At 39.0% G+C, this 19500-nt stretch overlaps 1 protein-coding gene across 1 annotated transcript; it reads left to right on the top strand.

Moving 5' to 3' along the window:
• The first annotated feature begins 1114 nt into the window (after positions 1-1114).
• Positions 1115-17623, top strand: lin52 (lin-52 DREAM MuvB core complex component). Its single transcript, XM_037796757.1, has 6 exons — positions 1115-1218; positions 4003-4077; positions 4176-4213; positions 4347-4413; positions 4584-4667; positions 17190-17623. Exons 1-6 carry the CDS (start codon positions 1200-1202, stop codon positions 17243-17245), a joined length of 339 nt encoding a protein of 112 aa, XP_037652685.1. The 5' UTR covers positions 1115-1199; the 3' UTR covers positions 17246-17623.
• The last annotated feature ends 1877 nt before the right edge of the window (positions 17624-19500 follow it).

Raw genomic sequence — 19500 nt, 5'->3', positions numbered from 1 at the left:
GGGCTGTTCTATCAGTTTGGGCGTGGTAATATTGATGAGATTAATACGATGAATATATATATACAGCTCTGGAAAAAATTAAGAGACCACTTCAAAATGATCAGTTTTTCTGGTTTTACTATTTATTGGTATGTGTTTGAGTAAAATTTAAAGGTTTGTTTTATTCTATAAACTACTGACAACATTTCTCCCAAATTTCAAATAAAAATATTGTCATTTAGAGTCTAAACAAGACACTAGACAATGTTCCCCAACTCTGAGGAGTGTTTTTTCCAGCAGGACAATGCTCCATGCCACACAGCCAGGTCAGTGAAGGTGTGGATGAAGGACCCCCGGATCAGGACCCTGTCATGGCCAGCCCAATCTCCAGACCTGAATCCCATTGAAAACCTCTGGAATGTGATCAAGAGGAAGATGGATGGTCACAAGCCATCAAACAAAGCCTAGCTGCTTGAATTTTTGCACCAGGAGTGGCATAAAGTCCCCCAACAGCAATGTGAAAGACTGGTGGAGAGCATGGCAAGACGCATGAAAGCTGTGATTGTAAATCAAGGTTATTCCACCAAATATTGATTTCTGAACTCTTCCTGAGTTAAAACATTAGTATTGTGTTGTTTAAAAATGAATATGAACTTGTTTTCTTTGCATTATTCCAGATCTGAAAACACTGCATCTTTTTTGTTATTTTGACCAGTTGTCATTTTCTGCAAATAAATGCTCTAAATGACAATATTTTGATTTGAAATTTGGGAGAAATGTTGTCAGTAGTTTATAGAATAAAACAAAAAATTTCATTTTACTCAAACACATACCAATAAATAGTAAAACCAGAGAAACTGATCATTTTGAAGTGGTCTCTTAATTTTTTCCAGAACTGTATATATAAAAATAGAAGAAAATAATAATGATAATAATGAATAAATAAATTAAATTAAATTTAAAAAAGGAAAAAGAAGATACTACTACTGGCTACTCAGAGATTACTTTAGTGTAGTTTCTCAAAAAAAATGACAAAACACGTCTGACTTCACCTTAATGCTGCATTAGACTGTATATATACTGTATATATACTGTATATGTACTGCAGGCTGGGGCCGCCTGCAGGTGGCTGTGACGTTCTGTGACGTTCATCGGTACACGTCAACTCGGAGGACGGCTGCTGTGATTGGCTGTCGTGTGTCACGTGTTTTATTCTGAAGATGGCGTCTCCAAATGGAGGTAAATTCTAATTCCTTCCCTGCTCTGCTTTTGTATAAACTGTAACATTTCACATGTTTAACGAGGTTAAACTGTCAGCGACTCCTATGCTGTCTTACACGAACACCCCGAGACGACAGGTTACACATGTTAGCGTTGTATTCTCACTGTTTGTAGATGTTTTTGTTCGGTAGAAGCCTTCACTAGCTCACAGTGTTGTGTGTGTGCAGTGTGTAGTAGAGAGAGGAGACAGCTTGAGCCATCACTTCAGTTTGACCCACAGAGATCACACTGTACCTACAAACAGAGCTAACCTGCTGGTCTATATACAGGTTTAATCTCCTCTATGTGTTGTGGATATTACACTCACAGTGTTTTGTTTCACAACATCGTAATTAGTTGTGGGTTTTACTTAAAACTAAACCGTTAAAGCTCTGTTATATATGACATCATACTGTGTTTCCTTCAACCCATGCAGTACTAATAATAATAATAATAATAGTACTACTAATACTAATACTACTACTAACAATAATAATAGTACTACTACTACTGATAATAATAATAATAATAGTACTACTAATAATAATAATAATAATAATAATAGTACTACTACTAATAATAATAATAATAATAATAGTACTAATAATAATAATAATAATAATAATAATAGTACTACTACTACTAATAATAATAGTACTACTAATAATAATAATAATAGTACTACTACTACTACTACTAATAATAATAATAATAATAATAATAATAGTACTACTACTACTAATAATAATAGTACTACTAATAATAATAATAATAGTACTACTACTACTACTACTAATAATAATAATAATAATAATAATAGTACTAATAATAATAATAATAATAATAGTACTACTAATAATAACAATAATACTAATAGTACTACTACTAATAATAATAATAATAATAATAATAATAGTACTACTAATAATAATGATAATAGTACTACTACTACTAATAATAATAATAATAATAGTACTACTAATAATAATAATAATAATACTACTACTACTAATAATAATAATAATAATAATAATAGTACTAATAATACTACTACTACTACTACTACTACAAATAATAATAATAGTACTACTACTACTAATAATAATAATAATAGTACTACTACTAATAATAATACTACTACTACTAATAATAACGATAATAGTACTACTAATAATAATAGTAATAATAGTACTACTACTAATAATAATAATAATAGTACTACTAATAATACTACTACTACTAATAATAATAATAATAATAATAGTACTACTGATAACAATAATATAATACAACATATTGTTGAATTTATAATGTGTAAAATATGTATGTTAACGTATAACTCAGTATTTATATACTTTGTCTTCCGTGATGATGATGTCACTTTCATACATATTGTATATAATAGTTTTTTTATGTGTTTATGCATAGTTTGTGTGTTTAAGTTTTGTATATATACATGACATATAACTTACAGTAATACAAAACATGTATTGAATATGTTAAAATTTAATGTTGTATAGTTTGCATGAAAGTGTCAATTTATTTTTTATGTCAAATCAAACACACAAACATTGTATGTTATGTTTATATAAGGTATAATTTGTACTTTTTACAACAACCCCTGAAAGTTTTTCTTCATAAAAGGCACTACATTGATTGTTGTTTTAAATTGTAGTTGGGGTCAGAGGTTAAAGACAGTACTGGGACTATTTGCAATATGTAATATAAGGCCAGCTCTATTGTTTAAACCCTAGTAGTGGGCAATATGAACATATATATATATATATATATATATATATATATATATTAGGGAGGTAAGAAAATATCGAAAATATTGAATATTACACTATACATTTCTAATAGTTTACATGCAAAGATGAACTCAGTCAATGCTTTATTTAATTTGCAAAGAGATGCACCCTCTCAGTGTATGTGCCCTCTCAAAGTCATGCTATGATGTCAGATGTTACAGCGACTAATGAATGCCAATGCAGATCCCACTGTTCAGATTGCATAAAAAAGTCACCTTTATTACTCAGATTTTATGCATATGGTCATGGTGGTGTGTTCTTTATACTATGATAATTTTCCTAAAATAAAATTTAAAAAAAATTTAAATATATCGCCTTGCTTACAGTATTTGAATACATCGCAATATATTTAATCGTAACACCTGCATCATGATACGTATTGTAGCTCACATATTGTATTGTCAAAACAATATAAAAATGTCTATTGTATATATTTTTCTATATCATTTCTATCGCAATACAGGCTAGGCCTATATTTATTTCTCTATAATTTCACTTAAAACTGTTAATGTTAATTTTGCACTCAAGTTCTTAAAATGAGAACTTGTCAGGTATTTAATTCACATGAGTATACAAAAATAAGCTTTACCATGTGGTTATTTCATATAGATTATTTATTTATTGAATTACCAGAAAACATGCTATATCGTGATATATATCGTTATCAAGATATGAAATTGCCTATATCGTGATAGAAGATTTTGGCCATATCGCCCAGACCTAAACCCTAGTAGTTACATTTTGACATTTTTATCTTGATTCCTCCACTTCTGTTGTTCAGAGGTATACATGCAACAAAACATGTACACACAGTACTTAAAGTAAAACCACCGAAGTGTTCATCTCTGCTTGCCTTTTTATTCTTTCTGAAACTCTGCCATTACATTATTGACAAATATGCAATATATACATTTTCCATAGAAAAAAACAAGTGCATTTTGTGTCGTGCTAGGTGACGATTTTGAGAGCTCTTTGCTGAGTTTTGAGAAGTTGGACAGAGCGTCACCAGACCTGTGGCCGGAGCAGTGTAAGTTCCCATTCTCCCTGCTCTTGTGTAATTAGTCACTATGGAGTTGTGTGTTTTATGCTGCTATAATCTTGTTTGTCCTGTAATCTCTCATACAGTGCCCGGAGTTGCAGAATTTGCTGCATCTTGTAAAAATGTGAGTTAGATTCACTGTGGCTCACTTTGATTTACAAACTAGATAATTAAATAGGCTTGACACACTGTGATGTATAGGCCTGATCTATAAACCGTGTTGTCTACTGAGACCTTTGTTGTGTCTTACATCACAGCCCATCAATAATTCGCCCCCCAAATGGATGGCCGAGCTGGAGAGTGAGGACATTGAAATGTTAAAAGGTAATGTACGAAACAGTAGCAATGTTGTTATTTTTGTAATGTTTTCAGTTGGTGTTGAACAGGAAGATTTTGGACAGAAATAGTCTCAACATATAATCCTGTCAAATGGGATAACATTTTACACGTAGTAGCTAAGAGCTTTCATTATGGGTCTTGTTATCCTTCTGTAGAGCTGGGAAGTCTGACCACAGCCAACCTGATGGAGAAGGTCAAAGGACTTCAGAACCTCGCCTACCAGCTGGGCTTAGAGGAGTGTAAGTACATGAACAACACACACTTTTAAAACGTGAAAATACACAGATGTGAGTTAGTCACATGTTACCACTAGATGGTGCTCATCGCCTATCTGTAGTGGATTTCACAGCATCCTTGTGTGCTTTCCCTTTCAAAACCCAGACCTCACATAGGTTTCTATGTTTTTATCCAAAGACAGAATACGAATTATAACTTTCCCATTTAGAATCACCTCTCCATTCCTGGCTGATATAAATTGACTTTGAGAGGTCTTGAAATACTGGATTTAGGTCAATCTTGTTAAAATAGATAATGTAAGAAACGAGGGCATGCCCACAAGAGCCCACACAACAAGTGCTCAAGCATTTGATTGATGCGAAATCTAGCTTTTAATCCATTCTCTATCTCCGCTGCCTCCATTGTCATAATCCGTGTGGATTAGAGAGAGATGTAGCTAAGTGCTCTAAGAGAAAAATGGGTATTTATTCCTCCAGTAAAAAAGCACACAAGCAATGAAGAATTGTGGTATAGTCCTCCTCTTAATGGGATGGATGATATAAATAAATGTACATAAATGGTGTTTTTTCCAAGTCAGTTGCATTCAACCAACATGTGTGCATGTAGCAAAGTGATGGGATGTAGACAGTGAGACAGTTTAAATGTTGCACCGCGGCCTGCTTGTAATGAGCGCATTGCTTTGTAAAACTAGATAAAGGCTTCCTGAACTTATGGATCAAATTATGCCAAACTAGGGCTGTCAATCGATTCAAATATTTAATTGCATGATTGTCCATGATTAATCGCAAATTAATTGAACATTTTTTGTCTGTTCAAAATGTACCTTAAAGGTATTTAATACTCTTATCAACAAGCGAGTGGACAAATATGCTGGCTTTATTCAAATGTATGTATATATTTATTATTGGAAATGAATTAGCAACACAAAAAAATACAAATATTGTCCAGAAACCCTCACAGGTACTGCATTTAGCATAAACAATATGCTCAAATTATAACATGCAAACTGCAGCCCAACAGGCAACAACAGCTGTCAGTGTGTCAGTGTGCTGACTTGACTATGACTTGCCCCAAAACTGCATGGGATTATCATAAAGTGGGCATGTCTGTAAAGGGGAGACTCGTGGGTACCCAGAGACCCCATTTTCATTCACATACCTTGAGGTCAGAGGTCAAGGGACCCCTTTGAAAATGGCAATGCCAGTTTTTTCTTGCCAAAATTTTGCACAAGTTTGGAGCGTTATTTAACCTCCTTTGCGACAAGCTAGTATGTGTCAATATGAGTCTAGTATGACATAGTTGGTACCAATGGATTCCTTAGGTCTTTTAGTTTCATATAATACCAGTATCTTCCCCTTAGCTTTAAAACTGAGCCCGCTATAGCCTACGAGAAATCGATTGCATTAATGCGTTTAAGAAATTAGTGCCGTTAAAACGAATTTGCGTTAACGCGTTATTATCACGTTAACTTTGACAGCCCTATGCCAAACACATACAATGAAATTTGAGAGATGCATAAGGTGGAACTCTTTAATTGTCTAAAAAGATCATCAGATTGTAGACAAAGAGGGAGTTGACTTCAGAGTGACTGAAATGTTTTCAATGGTATAATGCACAAATATCCAAATGGACATACTACAGGAATCCCAAAAGAAAGCCTAGATAAGAGTAACTACGTATTAACAGGCTATAGATTGTGTAGCATGTGTTGTATTTGCAAGTCGCAGATTCATTTAGTTGTAAAAGTGTCTAATCTCCCTGACTCCCCCCTAAACCCGCAGCGGCATGTAATCTGGCTGGTATAAAGATGTTAGCTGTCACAGGTGCAGGCCTGCAGGCTTTGCAATCATGTCATGTGCCTCGGGATGACGGGACACAATGATGGTTATTATTGGTGTCGGAGCAGCCCTGTAATGGGTGCCTGTTTAATGCTCTCTGGTTTAATTTTCTCCTTTTCCCGGCTGTCAGGGGAGGCCTTGTAAATCTCAGCTACTTTTTCATCATGTTTGTGCACTCTTCAGTACCCGTAAACGAGACTCCGCAGAGCGAGGGCGATGGGGACAGGATTTACTGCCCCTCCCCCTTCAACATGTGGACCATTAAAAGAGGAAGCTGGTTAATGGGCAGAGCACAATCAAGCAGTGAAAACTCCCCTACTGCAGTGAGAAGGCAAGGGGACCTGGACCAAACATTATTACAAGAACACCATTCCCCTTTACGCCTAGAAAACACCCAAGCAGTACTCGTGTTGTGCTTTTTCTTTCACTTTCTGTTCACATACTGCTGCATACTCATGTTTGTACATATGTATTAACATGGATGTGAAGGGGGGGGATGTTACACTCCCTTAATCCCTCACCTCCCACGCCCCCTCCTCCACCAGCACCCCCAATAATGGCTGGTGTGATGCTGGCCCTGTCTAGTCCCAGAGGGGCTTGACGCGTGCCTCTTCTTCAGGCCACAGCTGTTACTCCACCCCATGATGAATGCCCCTGTCGTGGGCCGCTGAGCATGGGCATCAAGCCCCGAGTCTCTGGGGAACGCTGAGGACTCTGATAAGTGCTGTTATTGGAGGTAATTGAAAGCTGAGTGTTCCTTTGGGATGCGCTGGAGGGCCTCGGCTACGGAGAAGCAAACTGCTGGAGCTGGTGATGGTGCTCTATCACACTTGTGGGCTCAAGGCTACTGAACAGCATTTAACACGTCTTAAGACGTGCTGTTAATTATGACGTATTTCTACTGTAGACTCTGCTTGTTGACAAATTGAAACCAATCACAGAGAATTACAAAAATTTGACTGACAAGCGAACTACGGTGCTTGTACATCTGAGGAATTCTGATCATGTGATTATATTTCCAGGGTGGTGCTTTTAGGAGATATTTACACAGAGTCCACGGGCCAGTTCTCAAAATGTCACTTGGTGGAATTTGTAGAAAAACGTATGTCATTAAGATTTATAAGAGTTTAAGTGAACTGTGTCCTTGACGGACTCACAACGGGTGTTGGATAAAAGCAGTGGGCAACCTCTGGGTCTGAGAAGTGAAGCCAATGCAGATGTACGTCCTTAAGCTTGCATTCTTTCTAATAGCCAGCAGGGAGCGATTCCTCTGGTTGCAAAAAGAAGTCTGATTGTAGAGAAGTCTATGAGAAAATGACCCTACTTCTCACTTGATTTATTACCTCAGTAAACATTGTAAACATGAGTTTATGGTCTCAATCACTAGTTTCAAGTCTTCTTCAATACAACATGATGTTCATTTAGTAAATTATGGTCCCATTTAGAGTCAAATAGACCATAAAGCAGGGGATGCTTTAGGACATGGCTACCTTGTGATTGACAGGTCGCTACTACGGTGTTTCCGTCTTAGAACTTTAACCCTTTCACAGTGTGTTTTCAGTTCAAAGGTTTATTTTGGTTGCCTAAAAATGTCTTATTCAGCGTTTGGTTGTACTTAGCTCCGCCCTCTCGTGTTACTTCTGGTTGCAAAAAAAACAAGATGGCGAAGGCCAAAATGCTGAATTCAAGGCTTCAAAACGGCAGTCCACAAACCAATGGGGGACGTCACGGTGACTACGTCCACTTCTTATATACAGTCAATAGAAAAAAGCAACAAAAAAAATGAAATCAAACACATTATAGTAAAAAAACAAATTAAAACCTAAAATCAAATTTTAAAAAATCGTATCTAGGCCATGGACTAACGTATGAATCTTGTGAATTCATATGAATTCTTAGTTCTTTTCACCCACACATTAGGAAAAATGTGTCACTAAACTTTTAAAAGACAACATGCAGGTGATGTCCCCTTATTACAGTGATCGAAAACTTTGCTATCTAGGTAAAAACAGTGTCACTCAGTGCATTGTGGGTGTAGGGCCACCTGTTGTAGCCCTACAGAGCCACCTCTCCTCCACCGTGACGCCACCCGGCGTAGACCCAGGCTGACCCCTGTTGCGTCTGCCTGTGTGAAGGTGAGACTGAAGGTCGCCCTGCCCTGACAGCTCCTAATGGGCCCGCATTCACCACCCCCGCCACCTCCTCCTCCTCCTCACCCTCAGGATCAATCTCCGGCCTATTAGAAGCGTGCCGCTGCTGAATATGATTGCATTCACTGGGCCCCACTGGTGCTAATGTGCCTCCATCAATCCATCGGGCGCCGCTGACCGCGGGGCGGGCGGTTATGAAGTGCCTGAGTTGACAGCCGCTGAATGAGGAACAGGGGATGCCTCCCCACCACCTCCTCTTCACCTCTACTACTCCACTGTGCTCGTCTTTGCACCTCTCGCCCGCGTCTCCGTGGGCTCGTAGTTGCGACGAACGGCATTGTGGACCATCTTTTTGACGGCAACGCCTTCTTTGTGAGGAGAGTGAAAGAAGCCGCAAGAATTGTTCAGTTTTTGAAGCTCATCTTATTATCCTAGTGTGGTTAGCTCTCTCAAATTGGCTCCCATAGAAATATCTTTTTAATTATTGGGCGTGCTGTTTCATAATAGTGCTGCTACTATAGCGACGGCCCATTGTTGGAAAATCTTTAGTAGTTCCACACACATTTTACAACAGGATGACACAAGCGTAGCAGGTTGCAGCTGTATCTGATAGAGCCTGTCCATATCTCAAGCAGGATCAGTGTCGGAGCTGTGTGAATCGGAGGCAGGCAAGAGCTTAACACACACACACACACATTCACACACACCGCTCCTCAGTTCTGCCTGCCTGCCGCCTCCCTGAGCAGATCGGAAATGACACCTCATTTCCATAAAGGCATTAGGAATTCATTGGATTTTCTTTCCCAGCTAATCATAGTGCGGGTGTAAAACCTTTTAGGCTTTTTAATGAATGATTTTTGACTGATTGCCTATTAATAAGGACACCTCTTGAACAGGCATAGGCTGGGGCAGGGGTTGGGAGGTGCAGATGTGTTTGTTTTGGTGTGTGAATGTGTGTGTGTGTGCGTCAGCCAGGCGAAAATGCATTGGAGAGGGAGGAGGAGGAGAGGGAGGAGGCGAGGAGGGGTGGGCGCTCTCGGTTGGGACATAAAGAGGAACCAGTGGCTCCCCTGGGAAATCACAGCTCGTGTCTGCATCTTAAATATCCCTGTGAAGTATCAATAAGTGGGTAATTGAATTTTGAACACAAACATGAGCGTCAGGTGTATGTGTTGCAAGACGGGAGGGGAGGGGGGGGTGCTGTGTGGGGCTGAATGTGTGTGTTTCTTTGCTTGTGTGTGTCATCTCCTCTGCGTCTCCCTTGTCCCCCCCGGGGAGGAGGGCGGTGAAAGAGGATGTTAAATCCATTAAATAAAGCTTACAGCCCGTAATAGCTGAGCAGCACTCGGCGATGGGCAGTGGGGGTCAGATAAGTCCTCTTAACTCTTAATGAAAGTGAATTGGGGCAGTCAGGGCCGGGGTCCAGGACTCCAGTTAACCCAGGTGGTCATCTGTCTTTGGAGCTAACAGGGGTCCAGCGGCTCACCGGGAGCGTGCCATCGAGAGAGGCAGCCAGGGGTGGGGGTTGCGGTGGTGGTGGGGGTGCGGTGGGGGGGGGGCGAAGCGATGATTACTCTCGTTTTATACACAGGGGAGTCGTGGTGGGGGCTGGGAGTGGGCTGTGACAATGACACCCAGATCACTCACCGTAAACGAGGGGAAAGTAAGATGTTACACCGCCGCCTTTTCCTCTCGCATTTACATTTTAGCCACCTGGGATTCTCCAAATGAAAATGATGCAGAAACATTTTAGGTTGCACTGCACAGTTTCCTACAGTGTAGTGTTGCTTTTTAAATTTGGGGGGAAAAGGGCAACATTTTAAATAGCCTCAGGGCATATTTAGCTGTTTGCAGATATAGGTTAATCTCCATTGTTGAAATGTGCCATAGCGGCATTAATCAGGGCAAAATCTACAGCCAGAGGATTATGGGCTGATGTGGGAGCTGTTATCTGCTCCATACTGGCCTCTATGTGAACCTCAGCTCTCATTCTGATGATAACCTGGCTACGCTCTGCTTGTTTACATATTGTATCTATTTATGGGTAAAATTAATTTCAAATTGATGAAAATGGATCGCAATGTATCTAATATGGGTCAAATTATTGTATACAGTAGGATGTGGCTGTGATGGTCAACTGTGATGGAATCTCAGACCCGATGTAGGGCTGAATGATAATTAGATGGCAACAAATCAACAGGGCAAGGAGAAGGCCCACAGGATCCATAAGGTGTCATTTAGTATGGATGGCAGTGGTAACAAGATGCTGATTAACTTAGTGCAAAATTAGTAATTGACCTTTCTAATCAACTAAACAAATCTCTAAGTCCCACTAATCAGTATTGATCTGCCCTGTTGTATGACAAAGCCTGTGTGTATGTGTGTGTATAAGTGAGTGTGCAAGTGTGTGGGCGTATGTTTTTGAGGCTTTCTAACTTTATCTATTTATGTACAACTTAGATCAAATTCACTATCACTTGTGGCAAAAACAAGTTATTTATAAATATTTTGATAAATAAAATAACTTAATAAAAATAGAAGCATGATGTTTTCGGGTTGTACGTCCGTCCGTACGTTTTTCTGTGCGTCTGTCCCATTCTTGTGAACGCGATATCTCAGGAACGCGAAGTTCACAAATGTCCACTTGGACTCAAGGATGAACTGAATAGATTTTGGTGGTCAATGGTCAAGGTCACTGTGACCTCACATTCTGGTTTCTTCACTCTTCTATGACCGGAAACTGAAAATATTTGCAAAACAAAACATTTGAGGACGTCATCTTGGCTTTGGGAAACACTGACATTTTTCACGTTCAGGTTCTTGTTCAAGAATGGAACACTTGTGAGGTCACAAATGTGAACGCAGGAATGGCTTGAGGAAATTTCTTCAAATTTGGCACTACAGGTTACTGCAACGATTATTTGATTAATCGATTAGTTGTCAGCTATTAAATTAATCGCCAACTATTTTGATAATCGGTTTGAGTCACTATTTAAGAAATAGATTCAAGCTTCTTAAATGTGAATATTTTCTGGTTTCTTTACTCCTCGATGACAGTAAACTGAATATCTTTGAGTTGTGGACAAAACACGACATTTGAGGACGTCATCTTGGGGTTGTGGGAAATACTGATTGACATTTTTCACCATTTTCTGACATTTCATAGACCAAACAACTAAACATTAATCAAGAAAATAATCGTCAGATTATTCAACAATGAAAATAATCATTAGTTGCAGCCCTATTTGGCACAAACATCCACCTGGACTCAAGGATGAACTGATTAGATTTTGTTGGTCAAATGTCACTGTGACCTCACAAAACACGACTTTAGGCCATAACTCAAGAATTCATATTCTAATTATGACAATTTCACACAAATGTCTAATAGAATAATAGGATGAAGTGAAGACATTTTGGACAGACATGGGTGTAAACTGCAACTTGACTGGTTTGCGGAGGCACACAACCGTGAGGCGGTAATTCTAGTTTACCAAGAAATTTCCTATAGAATTCCATTTGTTCATTTTTACTACATGTTAGGGTAGGCCTGTTAAACAGAAGACATTTTGACTTGTCACAGGTGTAAATGATAAAATGAATGATGGTTGAATTCCATTTAGCTGCTTCAGTTTCACGGACCTGGTATTACATGCTGGCTCACTGTCACACTAGCCAAGTTTCCATCCAAATGTAGCACAAATTATAAATGAATAATCAGTAACAATAACAATCATCCCGATCCCTCAAAAGAAGGTGGATGAATGTGGGGCTGTAACTAATTATTTTCATTGTTGATTAATCTGTTGAGTCTATTTTCTCGATTAATCGATTAGTTGTTTGGTCAATAAAATGCTAGAAAATGGTGAAAAAATGTCGATCAGTGTTTCCCAAAGCCAAAGACGACGTCCTCAAATGTCGTGTTTTGTCCACAACTCAAAGATAATCCGTTTACTGTCATAGAGGAGTAAAGAAACCGGAAAATATTCACATTTAAGAAGCTGAAAACAGAGAATTTTTACTTTTTTTTCTTAAAAATCGATAATCAAAATAGTTAGCAATCAATGTAATAGTTGACGGCTAATTGGTTAATCGATCAATCGTTGCAGCTCTAGATGAATGCATTGTAAGTTTGGCACCTCGAAATAAACAGCTGGTGACAATAATTCTCAAGTTGGGTGTCATTAAACCATTGCAGAAGAGTGTCAGTCAAACCTCAAACGAGAACGTGATGAAAATATGGCATCTACGTTTGTGCTCCACACAGATCTGATGTTTTCGTCTGCCACTATTCGTCTCTCTTCAGTGGTGTTAAAGTTTCACTGGAGCGTTAAGTCACATGCTTCATGTACATTATGATTTATTCGCTAAATCTGTTTCCACTGCACTTTGACGCAATTAACCTTTATTGATACACAAACTATCCACCTCAGCCAAACAACGTTTTTGTGATATTTCGAGGTATATTAATGCATAAATTGAACATGCACTTAATAAAAGGTGGATTGAAACGCACCAATGGCTAACTGGGACACTTGAATAGAACGGAGCCATGGTTAGTGTTATTAGTAATACCTGGGCTTTTCTATGACTTGTGAAAAAGGCCCATTGTAGCTCTTCCAGTGGTGCCACTATGTATGCTTTTAGTTAGAGTTCATCTTGCGTTGCATTCTTCCTCACCTTTCATATTCTGTTATAACTTGCGGAACACTTTTCCCCCATATTTCCTTTTTATAAGAAGAGAGCCTCACATTATAAATCGAGCTCTGATTTATGTTTAATGGGCTCTTTAATGCGATGATATCAGTGATATTTCTATCGGAGCAGGGGGAGGCTGAACTGAACTGTAATTAATAAGACGCTCAGTGGGGCAAGGGGTCTCAGGAGGTGTGGCACAGCCATCCTTGATCTGTTTTACAGTTTGGGCTCGTCAAGAGATGGAGAAAGTGATAACGAGAGAGAGAAAGAGAAGCATGACGCCTTAAAAACACCCTACTTTGCCGTTCCCTGTGTAACTGCTCCTAATAAGAAAGTGACATCAGCGCACTTGCGGCTTTAGGGTCATCCAAATGTAATTGCTTTCCCCCGCCTGATTTTGATAGCTTCATTTCAATCTGAAGCACCCTATGCATGTTCAGGGGTCCCCTGATGACTTTGTTTAGGGTGATTTGAAGAGACAGCAAAGTGCAAAATGAATCCATCCCATTCCAATTAGCATCATCTTTAACCTAATGAGGGACACCTCAAGGTGACGTGGCCCCCACGCCCAGATGCACCATTATCATTCCACACTGGGCAACTCATCTAAATTACTAACTGGCCCGGCTTTTTCATTAGCCGCTGTGGGCGGGGGAGGCGGAGGGGGTGGAGGGGGGGCCTTCACACCAGCAGCACACGGGCAGACAGCAGCCGGCTGAGATCCTGATCATATTCCTCTTGCAGGCGTCATGAAGGTGGATGACTTTCTGCTAAATGCCCATTTGAAATCCGTCCTCTCTCTGCTGCTCTGTAGTCTCATATTTGCGTGATGTACAACGTTAGTTAGAAACTGAATAGAGTCGTTGATGTGATCTTTGCAGCTCATAAAAACTGTAGTGCACCTGAGACTCTGATCCTCTTCTTATCTTTAACAAAGAGTAATTACTGTACCTGGATGGTGCGTCTCCAGGGTTTATAAGGATGCTGCAGGAGAGTCCCTACAGTCTCCATTGAGACACAAGGGTTTGTCTTTGACAGAAAAGCCTCAGCAATGATGGCTCTCCCAGTGAAGACCAGTTTCACAAAGGGTCTATAAACGGCAGGGACAACTCTGTTATAGGACTGTCTGTGGCACAGAGTTTAACAATTTGAACAGGGTGTTTTACTTGCATCACAGATGTCTCTGGGACTCTACAAGGTGAAAGAAAACAAGTAGAGCTGGGATTATTGGTACATTGATTTACAGGGGTTGGTGATATAGTCTCTGAAAGAAAAAAATCTCTAGCCGGTATGGAAGTTATAGCATTTTATTGTAATACAAAATCCAAGATGATATCTAGTCTCATCTCATGTAGGTTACAGGGTCAGCCAGAGGTGTGGACTCGAGTCACATGACTTGGACTAGAGTCAGACTCGAGTCACAAATTTGACGACTTAAGACTCATTTTGACAAAATCCAAAAAGACTCGCAACTGGACTTGGACTTTAACACAAATGTCTCGTGACTTCACTTGGACTTGAGCCTTTTGACTTGAAAATACTTGATACCCCCCCCCCCCCCCCCCCCAGCCCAAAGTTGAAAAGTATGTTATTTGAAGGACCAATATGTATTTACTGTAATAAATCATACAATGACCATTATATGTCATCAGAGATTAAGGAAACATGCTGAATTGAAATACTTGCTGCTCCAACAACAATGCTACATCCGGTATGTTCTCCTTTGAAATTTCCTTTCTGGTCCAGAACGTCTGTTTTTGTTTTGGATCTGTGAGATCCCCTCCACTGCCCATTTCAACACCCGGTTGCCACATATGAAACAAATTGGCATGCAGACACAGCCTTCTGCAGCCATGGAAGCAAGCAGACAAACTGGAACAACAGAGATAACTTTAATGTAAGATTCTACCGACCTGAAAAAGCCTCGGCACGTCTCTCTGTGGTCCGTGTGCCGCTGGGTTATCAAGGCAGCGAGTATTTGAGACACACAGCGGGGGAAGTGATTCGTTACTGCTGGCCAGAGGCTAGAGGGTAACCCCTCAAATTACGAAAATTGCTCCTTTTAAAAAAGTGTGCCACAAATCAGTTAATTTCCCTTCATTTCCTAAATGAACTAACATTAGGGCTATTCATTCCCAGCAAGTTGACACTTAATTCCACTCCACTTTGTTTGAACAAATCCGACAGCAACCAATCAAGTTAATGAAGAGCGCATTATGACTTGTTTAGGACTCGAAACTCAAAGTTTAAGACTCGGGACTTGCCTGTCTTGACTTGGGACTTGAGGGCAAAGACCTGGGAACTTCAAAACAATGACTTGGTCCCACTTCTTGTGTCGACTATATCTCCAACCTCCAACTCAATTCAAGCATCAGCTTCCTGAGGAGGCAAAATACTGAAAAAAAAGAATAGACTAAACATCTCTGAGAACAGTTGTATCCAGAGCACCTAAAGTGGTGGTTCCCAATCTAGACTTTAGACTTGTGTCCTCTTTTTAGACGTGTACTTTTTAAACAAAGCAAAAATGTCTACTCATGACTGCTTCTCACCGGAGCAAAGCAATACAGTGCTGTGGACAGGGACCGCAGAAAAAGTTATTTTAGCCACCTAAAAGAAAGGCTCGCCTGAAAAAATGTATAACTATTTAAGTGTATGCTTTATTTAGAATAATCCTTTCCGACGGGGAACTGAACTGAAAGTGAAACTTATCTATATCTCTCTCCAAAGCCAGCAGGCTCAGATGACAAAAACAGTATAGATATGTGTCACTTTCAGTTCAGGTCGCTGCCAGAAAATATTCTAAATATAGTGTACACTTAAACGGATCTAGATTTTTTTAAGGTTGGCCTTTCTTTTAAATGGCTAAATATGTTTTGCTGCCATCCCCGTCCATAGCACTGTATTGCTTTGCTTCGATGCCGGTGCCTCTGTCTGTTTCCCGATTGCTGGGGGAACGCTGAACGCCATCTACTGTAAGTAATACACCTACTACGGATAAGTACCTCATACAACCCCACTGCAAAACAACCGAACTATCCCTTTAACCTATGAGTGATTTTCACCTCGCAGATTGTTTAATTTGAACATTTTTTTTTAGTTTGGAGGAATAAAATTATCCAGAATTTCAAGATGATTACAGAGAAGTCAACATAAATTAGTGTAGCAGCATATGTTTTGCATTAAACATCTAATGACCTCTCAGATTTATCTTCCAACCCCTTTGGTTGGGAAACCACCGGCCTAAAGGGTTAATTGTAATAACCATACTTAGTCTTTGTTACTGCTCAGATGAATGTTGCCGTTTTGCCTTTTAAAGTGGTTCCCTTATTCTTATTTTGCTGTATTTGTCACTTATTTTTATAAATGGCCATATTCCATAATCATAAGCTGAGGTTAATAGAGACATTTTGCCTCCATTCTCACTCATCTCGCATCCACACGAACACACACTTTCATGCATGCGTAGCTCTGAATACTTGTGCCTCACTACATTGAGACAGCAATCAAGCAAATCACAAGACTCTTTGGTAGCTACGCTTCCATCTTATGTTGTTTTCCATGTCCTGAATGAACAGATGTTTGTATAAATTACATCCCAGTGTGACACTCTAGATATTAAATACATGCTTTGCATTACTAAACAACAGTTCTGAGGTGGTTAGAGCTGCAGGCAAATGTTGTGGAAGACTGACTGATTTTACCAACTTATGAAGGATTGTTGGAAGGGTGTAAAGCATGCTAGAGTTTTGGTCTCTTACAAATATAATAATGAAATGAAAGGTCTCCTAACCTGAACATTGGTTTATATTAAATATGTGATATTCTTCTTGTCTTCCAGCCAGGGAAATGACCAGGGGGAAGTTCCTGAACATCTTGGAGAGGCCCAAGAAGTGACATGTTTTCTTCGCAAGTAACAAGAAATTTGGGGACTGCAAGGTGAATCTGATCTATGCGTTTACCAATATGCTCTGAACATGTTCAGACCTTCACAACAAAGTTCAAAGACTTTTCACTCAAACCATTAATTGGAGCAAAAATGCTCTCTCACACAGCCGAGGTCTCCTCTCAGTGCACCTGTTGTCTTCTTAGATAGATAGATGCCTTTACATATACGGAAACTTTTAGGATGATTTATTACTTCTCGCTGAATTTTCTGTCGCTTGTAGACCTGCCTTGATTAAAGGTTCCTTATTTATTCTTATTTCTATTTTGAACATGATTTACATTTTTTTGCAATTTGTGAAGTTGTATATTAAAGCTTTAAAATGAAAAGATGATTGCCTTTTATTTAAAGTCTCCTTGAGCCGCTAACTTTTTTTTTTTTTTTTTTAGAAACTGTTGAACATTTAATTAGGGCAGTAACTTCATGCCTCGCACCTCTCTGGTTGTGGACATGTTAAGGATCTCCGACATGAGAGTGCTTTCCCGGCTACCAGGGCATGTTTTCCATTTAATGAGCATTGGAAGCCGGGGTCCCCTACACAAAACATTGCGTAAAAATAATATTGCTCATTGTCGTCGCCTTTAATGAGAGCTGACATAATTACTAGGACCATTTCTTTTCTAATTAGCACACTTCAGCGTTGTCGGAGCTAGCGGCCGGGCAAAAAGGGAATCAGACAGGCATGCCGAATGGGAAACAAAAAGAAGTCCATCCGCCATAATTAGGTGAGACAATGCCTCGGACTGTTCTCGGCTGGAGATGTCGCTGGGGCTCTGGCCGCTCACTCCCAACAGGTTACACTTCTCCCCGGGCCGCTAATAAGCCCCTAATTGTCTTTCCGATTCACACGGACAGAGGCCGCCATTGCCTCAGTGGCTTCACCCCCTGCGTCCTCTCACGCGGACCCTGGCTAACCCCTCCTAAAAAAAAAATGATTATATATACAGTTCTGTAGGTTTCAGAGAGAGTGGCTTCCTCAGGTTGTGTACTGGGACAGGGAGAGAGGACTTTGTGGAGCCTTCAACACTTTCTTGCGTGGACCACTTAGTGGAAACTAACAGGGATCCAAATAAAGAATACAGCTTGCAGAAAAGATGAAGGCCAGAAAGCATGTTCAATTTTAGATGTCTTCAAATACTGTAATTTGGAGTTTGTTTGTTTTTTACATAGGCTATAAGAGCACAATAAGTGATTCAAATACAAACACTGGCCTCCCCAAATCATATCTATAACCTGTAACTGCCAAATTGTCCTGTAAAATACAATATGAGCTTTCAAAAAACAAAATGTTTTCTGATCCAGTTAGTGCTTTAAAGGCAATACTGTTACACAATCAGGATACATTTTCATATTAATGAGCATTGATTTGCTCAAATTCTCATACCACTTTCTAATAAGGCACCCTTTATAAAGTGTTTCTAAGTTGTAGCCTAACTAGTGGCTTTATTATTGGTTAATAAAGCATGTATGATGTTTTGTAGATCAATAATAAGCCATTGATAAGTTAACTTTTGGGTTGCCAAATGGTGTAAAATTCCTCTTCCACCATGACACTTGCTTTACCCTCTGAAAAAGAGTTAGAGCATGTGGACCAACATCCATTTAATAACACACTTCATTCATTGTTGTAAAGAAGAATTATTAACTTTATTAATTATATTATTATATTTTATTTTATTATTATATTATATTTATTATATATATGAATTACTTATTAACATGTATTACTGCAGACGTGATGACTTATTAGAAAGTGAAAACCCCCTCAGTACTTATTAATGCATTTATAACTGCATTGTTTACACCAGGTAGAAAGGATAAACAACAACAAACCTGGCAACCCAAATGTTGATTGGGTTGTAAAACCATTACTTACAACTTACCGGGGTTGGAAGAAGTATTCCCTTATGTAAGTAAAAGTAGCAATACCACACTGTAAAAATACTCCATTACAAGCATTGAAAAAGCTTTATTAAATTATTAGCTAAATGTAGGCTACGTAAAGTAAAAGAACTCAATCTACAGTAAAATGGCACTTATAGTGTTATAGTATTATATATTATAGGCTGTTATTAGTTTATTGTTACTAATGCATGTGTATGTAGCATTTTACTGTTGTAGTTTTGCTGTATTTTAACTATTTCATATACTGTTGGCTATTTAAATATATAACAATGTAGGCCTATATGTTTTGTATGTAAATTCT

Source organism: Sebastes umbrosus, chromosome 16, assembly GCF_015220745.1.
Source record: "Sebastes umbrosus isolate fSebUmb1 chromosome 16, fSebUmb1.pri, whole genome shotgun sequence".
NCBI lineage: Eukaryota > Metazoa > Chordata > Actinopteri > Perciformes > Sebastidae > Sebastes > Sebastes umbrosus.
Note: the sequence above shows the minus strand (reverse complement) of the source record. Positions and strands in the feature narration are given on the sequence as shown.

Bases quoted from the DNA above. Each gene is read 5' to 3' on its own strand.
- lin52 (XM_037796757.1), top strand. The intron at 4,214-4,346 runs GTGAGTTAGATT...CTTACATCACAG, and splicing joins TTGCTGCATCTTGTAAAAAT to CCCATCAATAATTCGCCCCC. The intron at 4,668-17,189 runs GTAAGTACATGA...CTTGTCTTCCAG, and splicing joins CCAGCTGGGCTTAGAGGAGT to CCAGGGAAATGACCAGGGGG.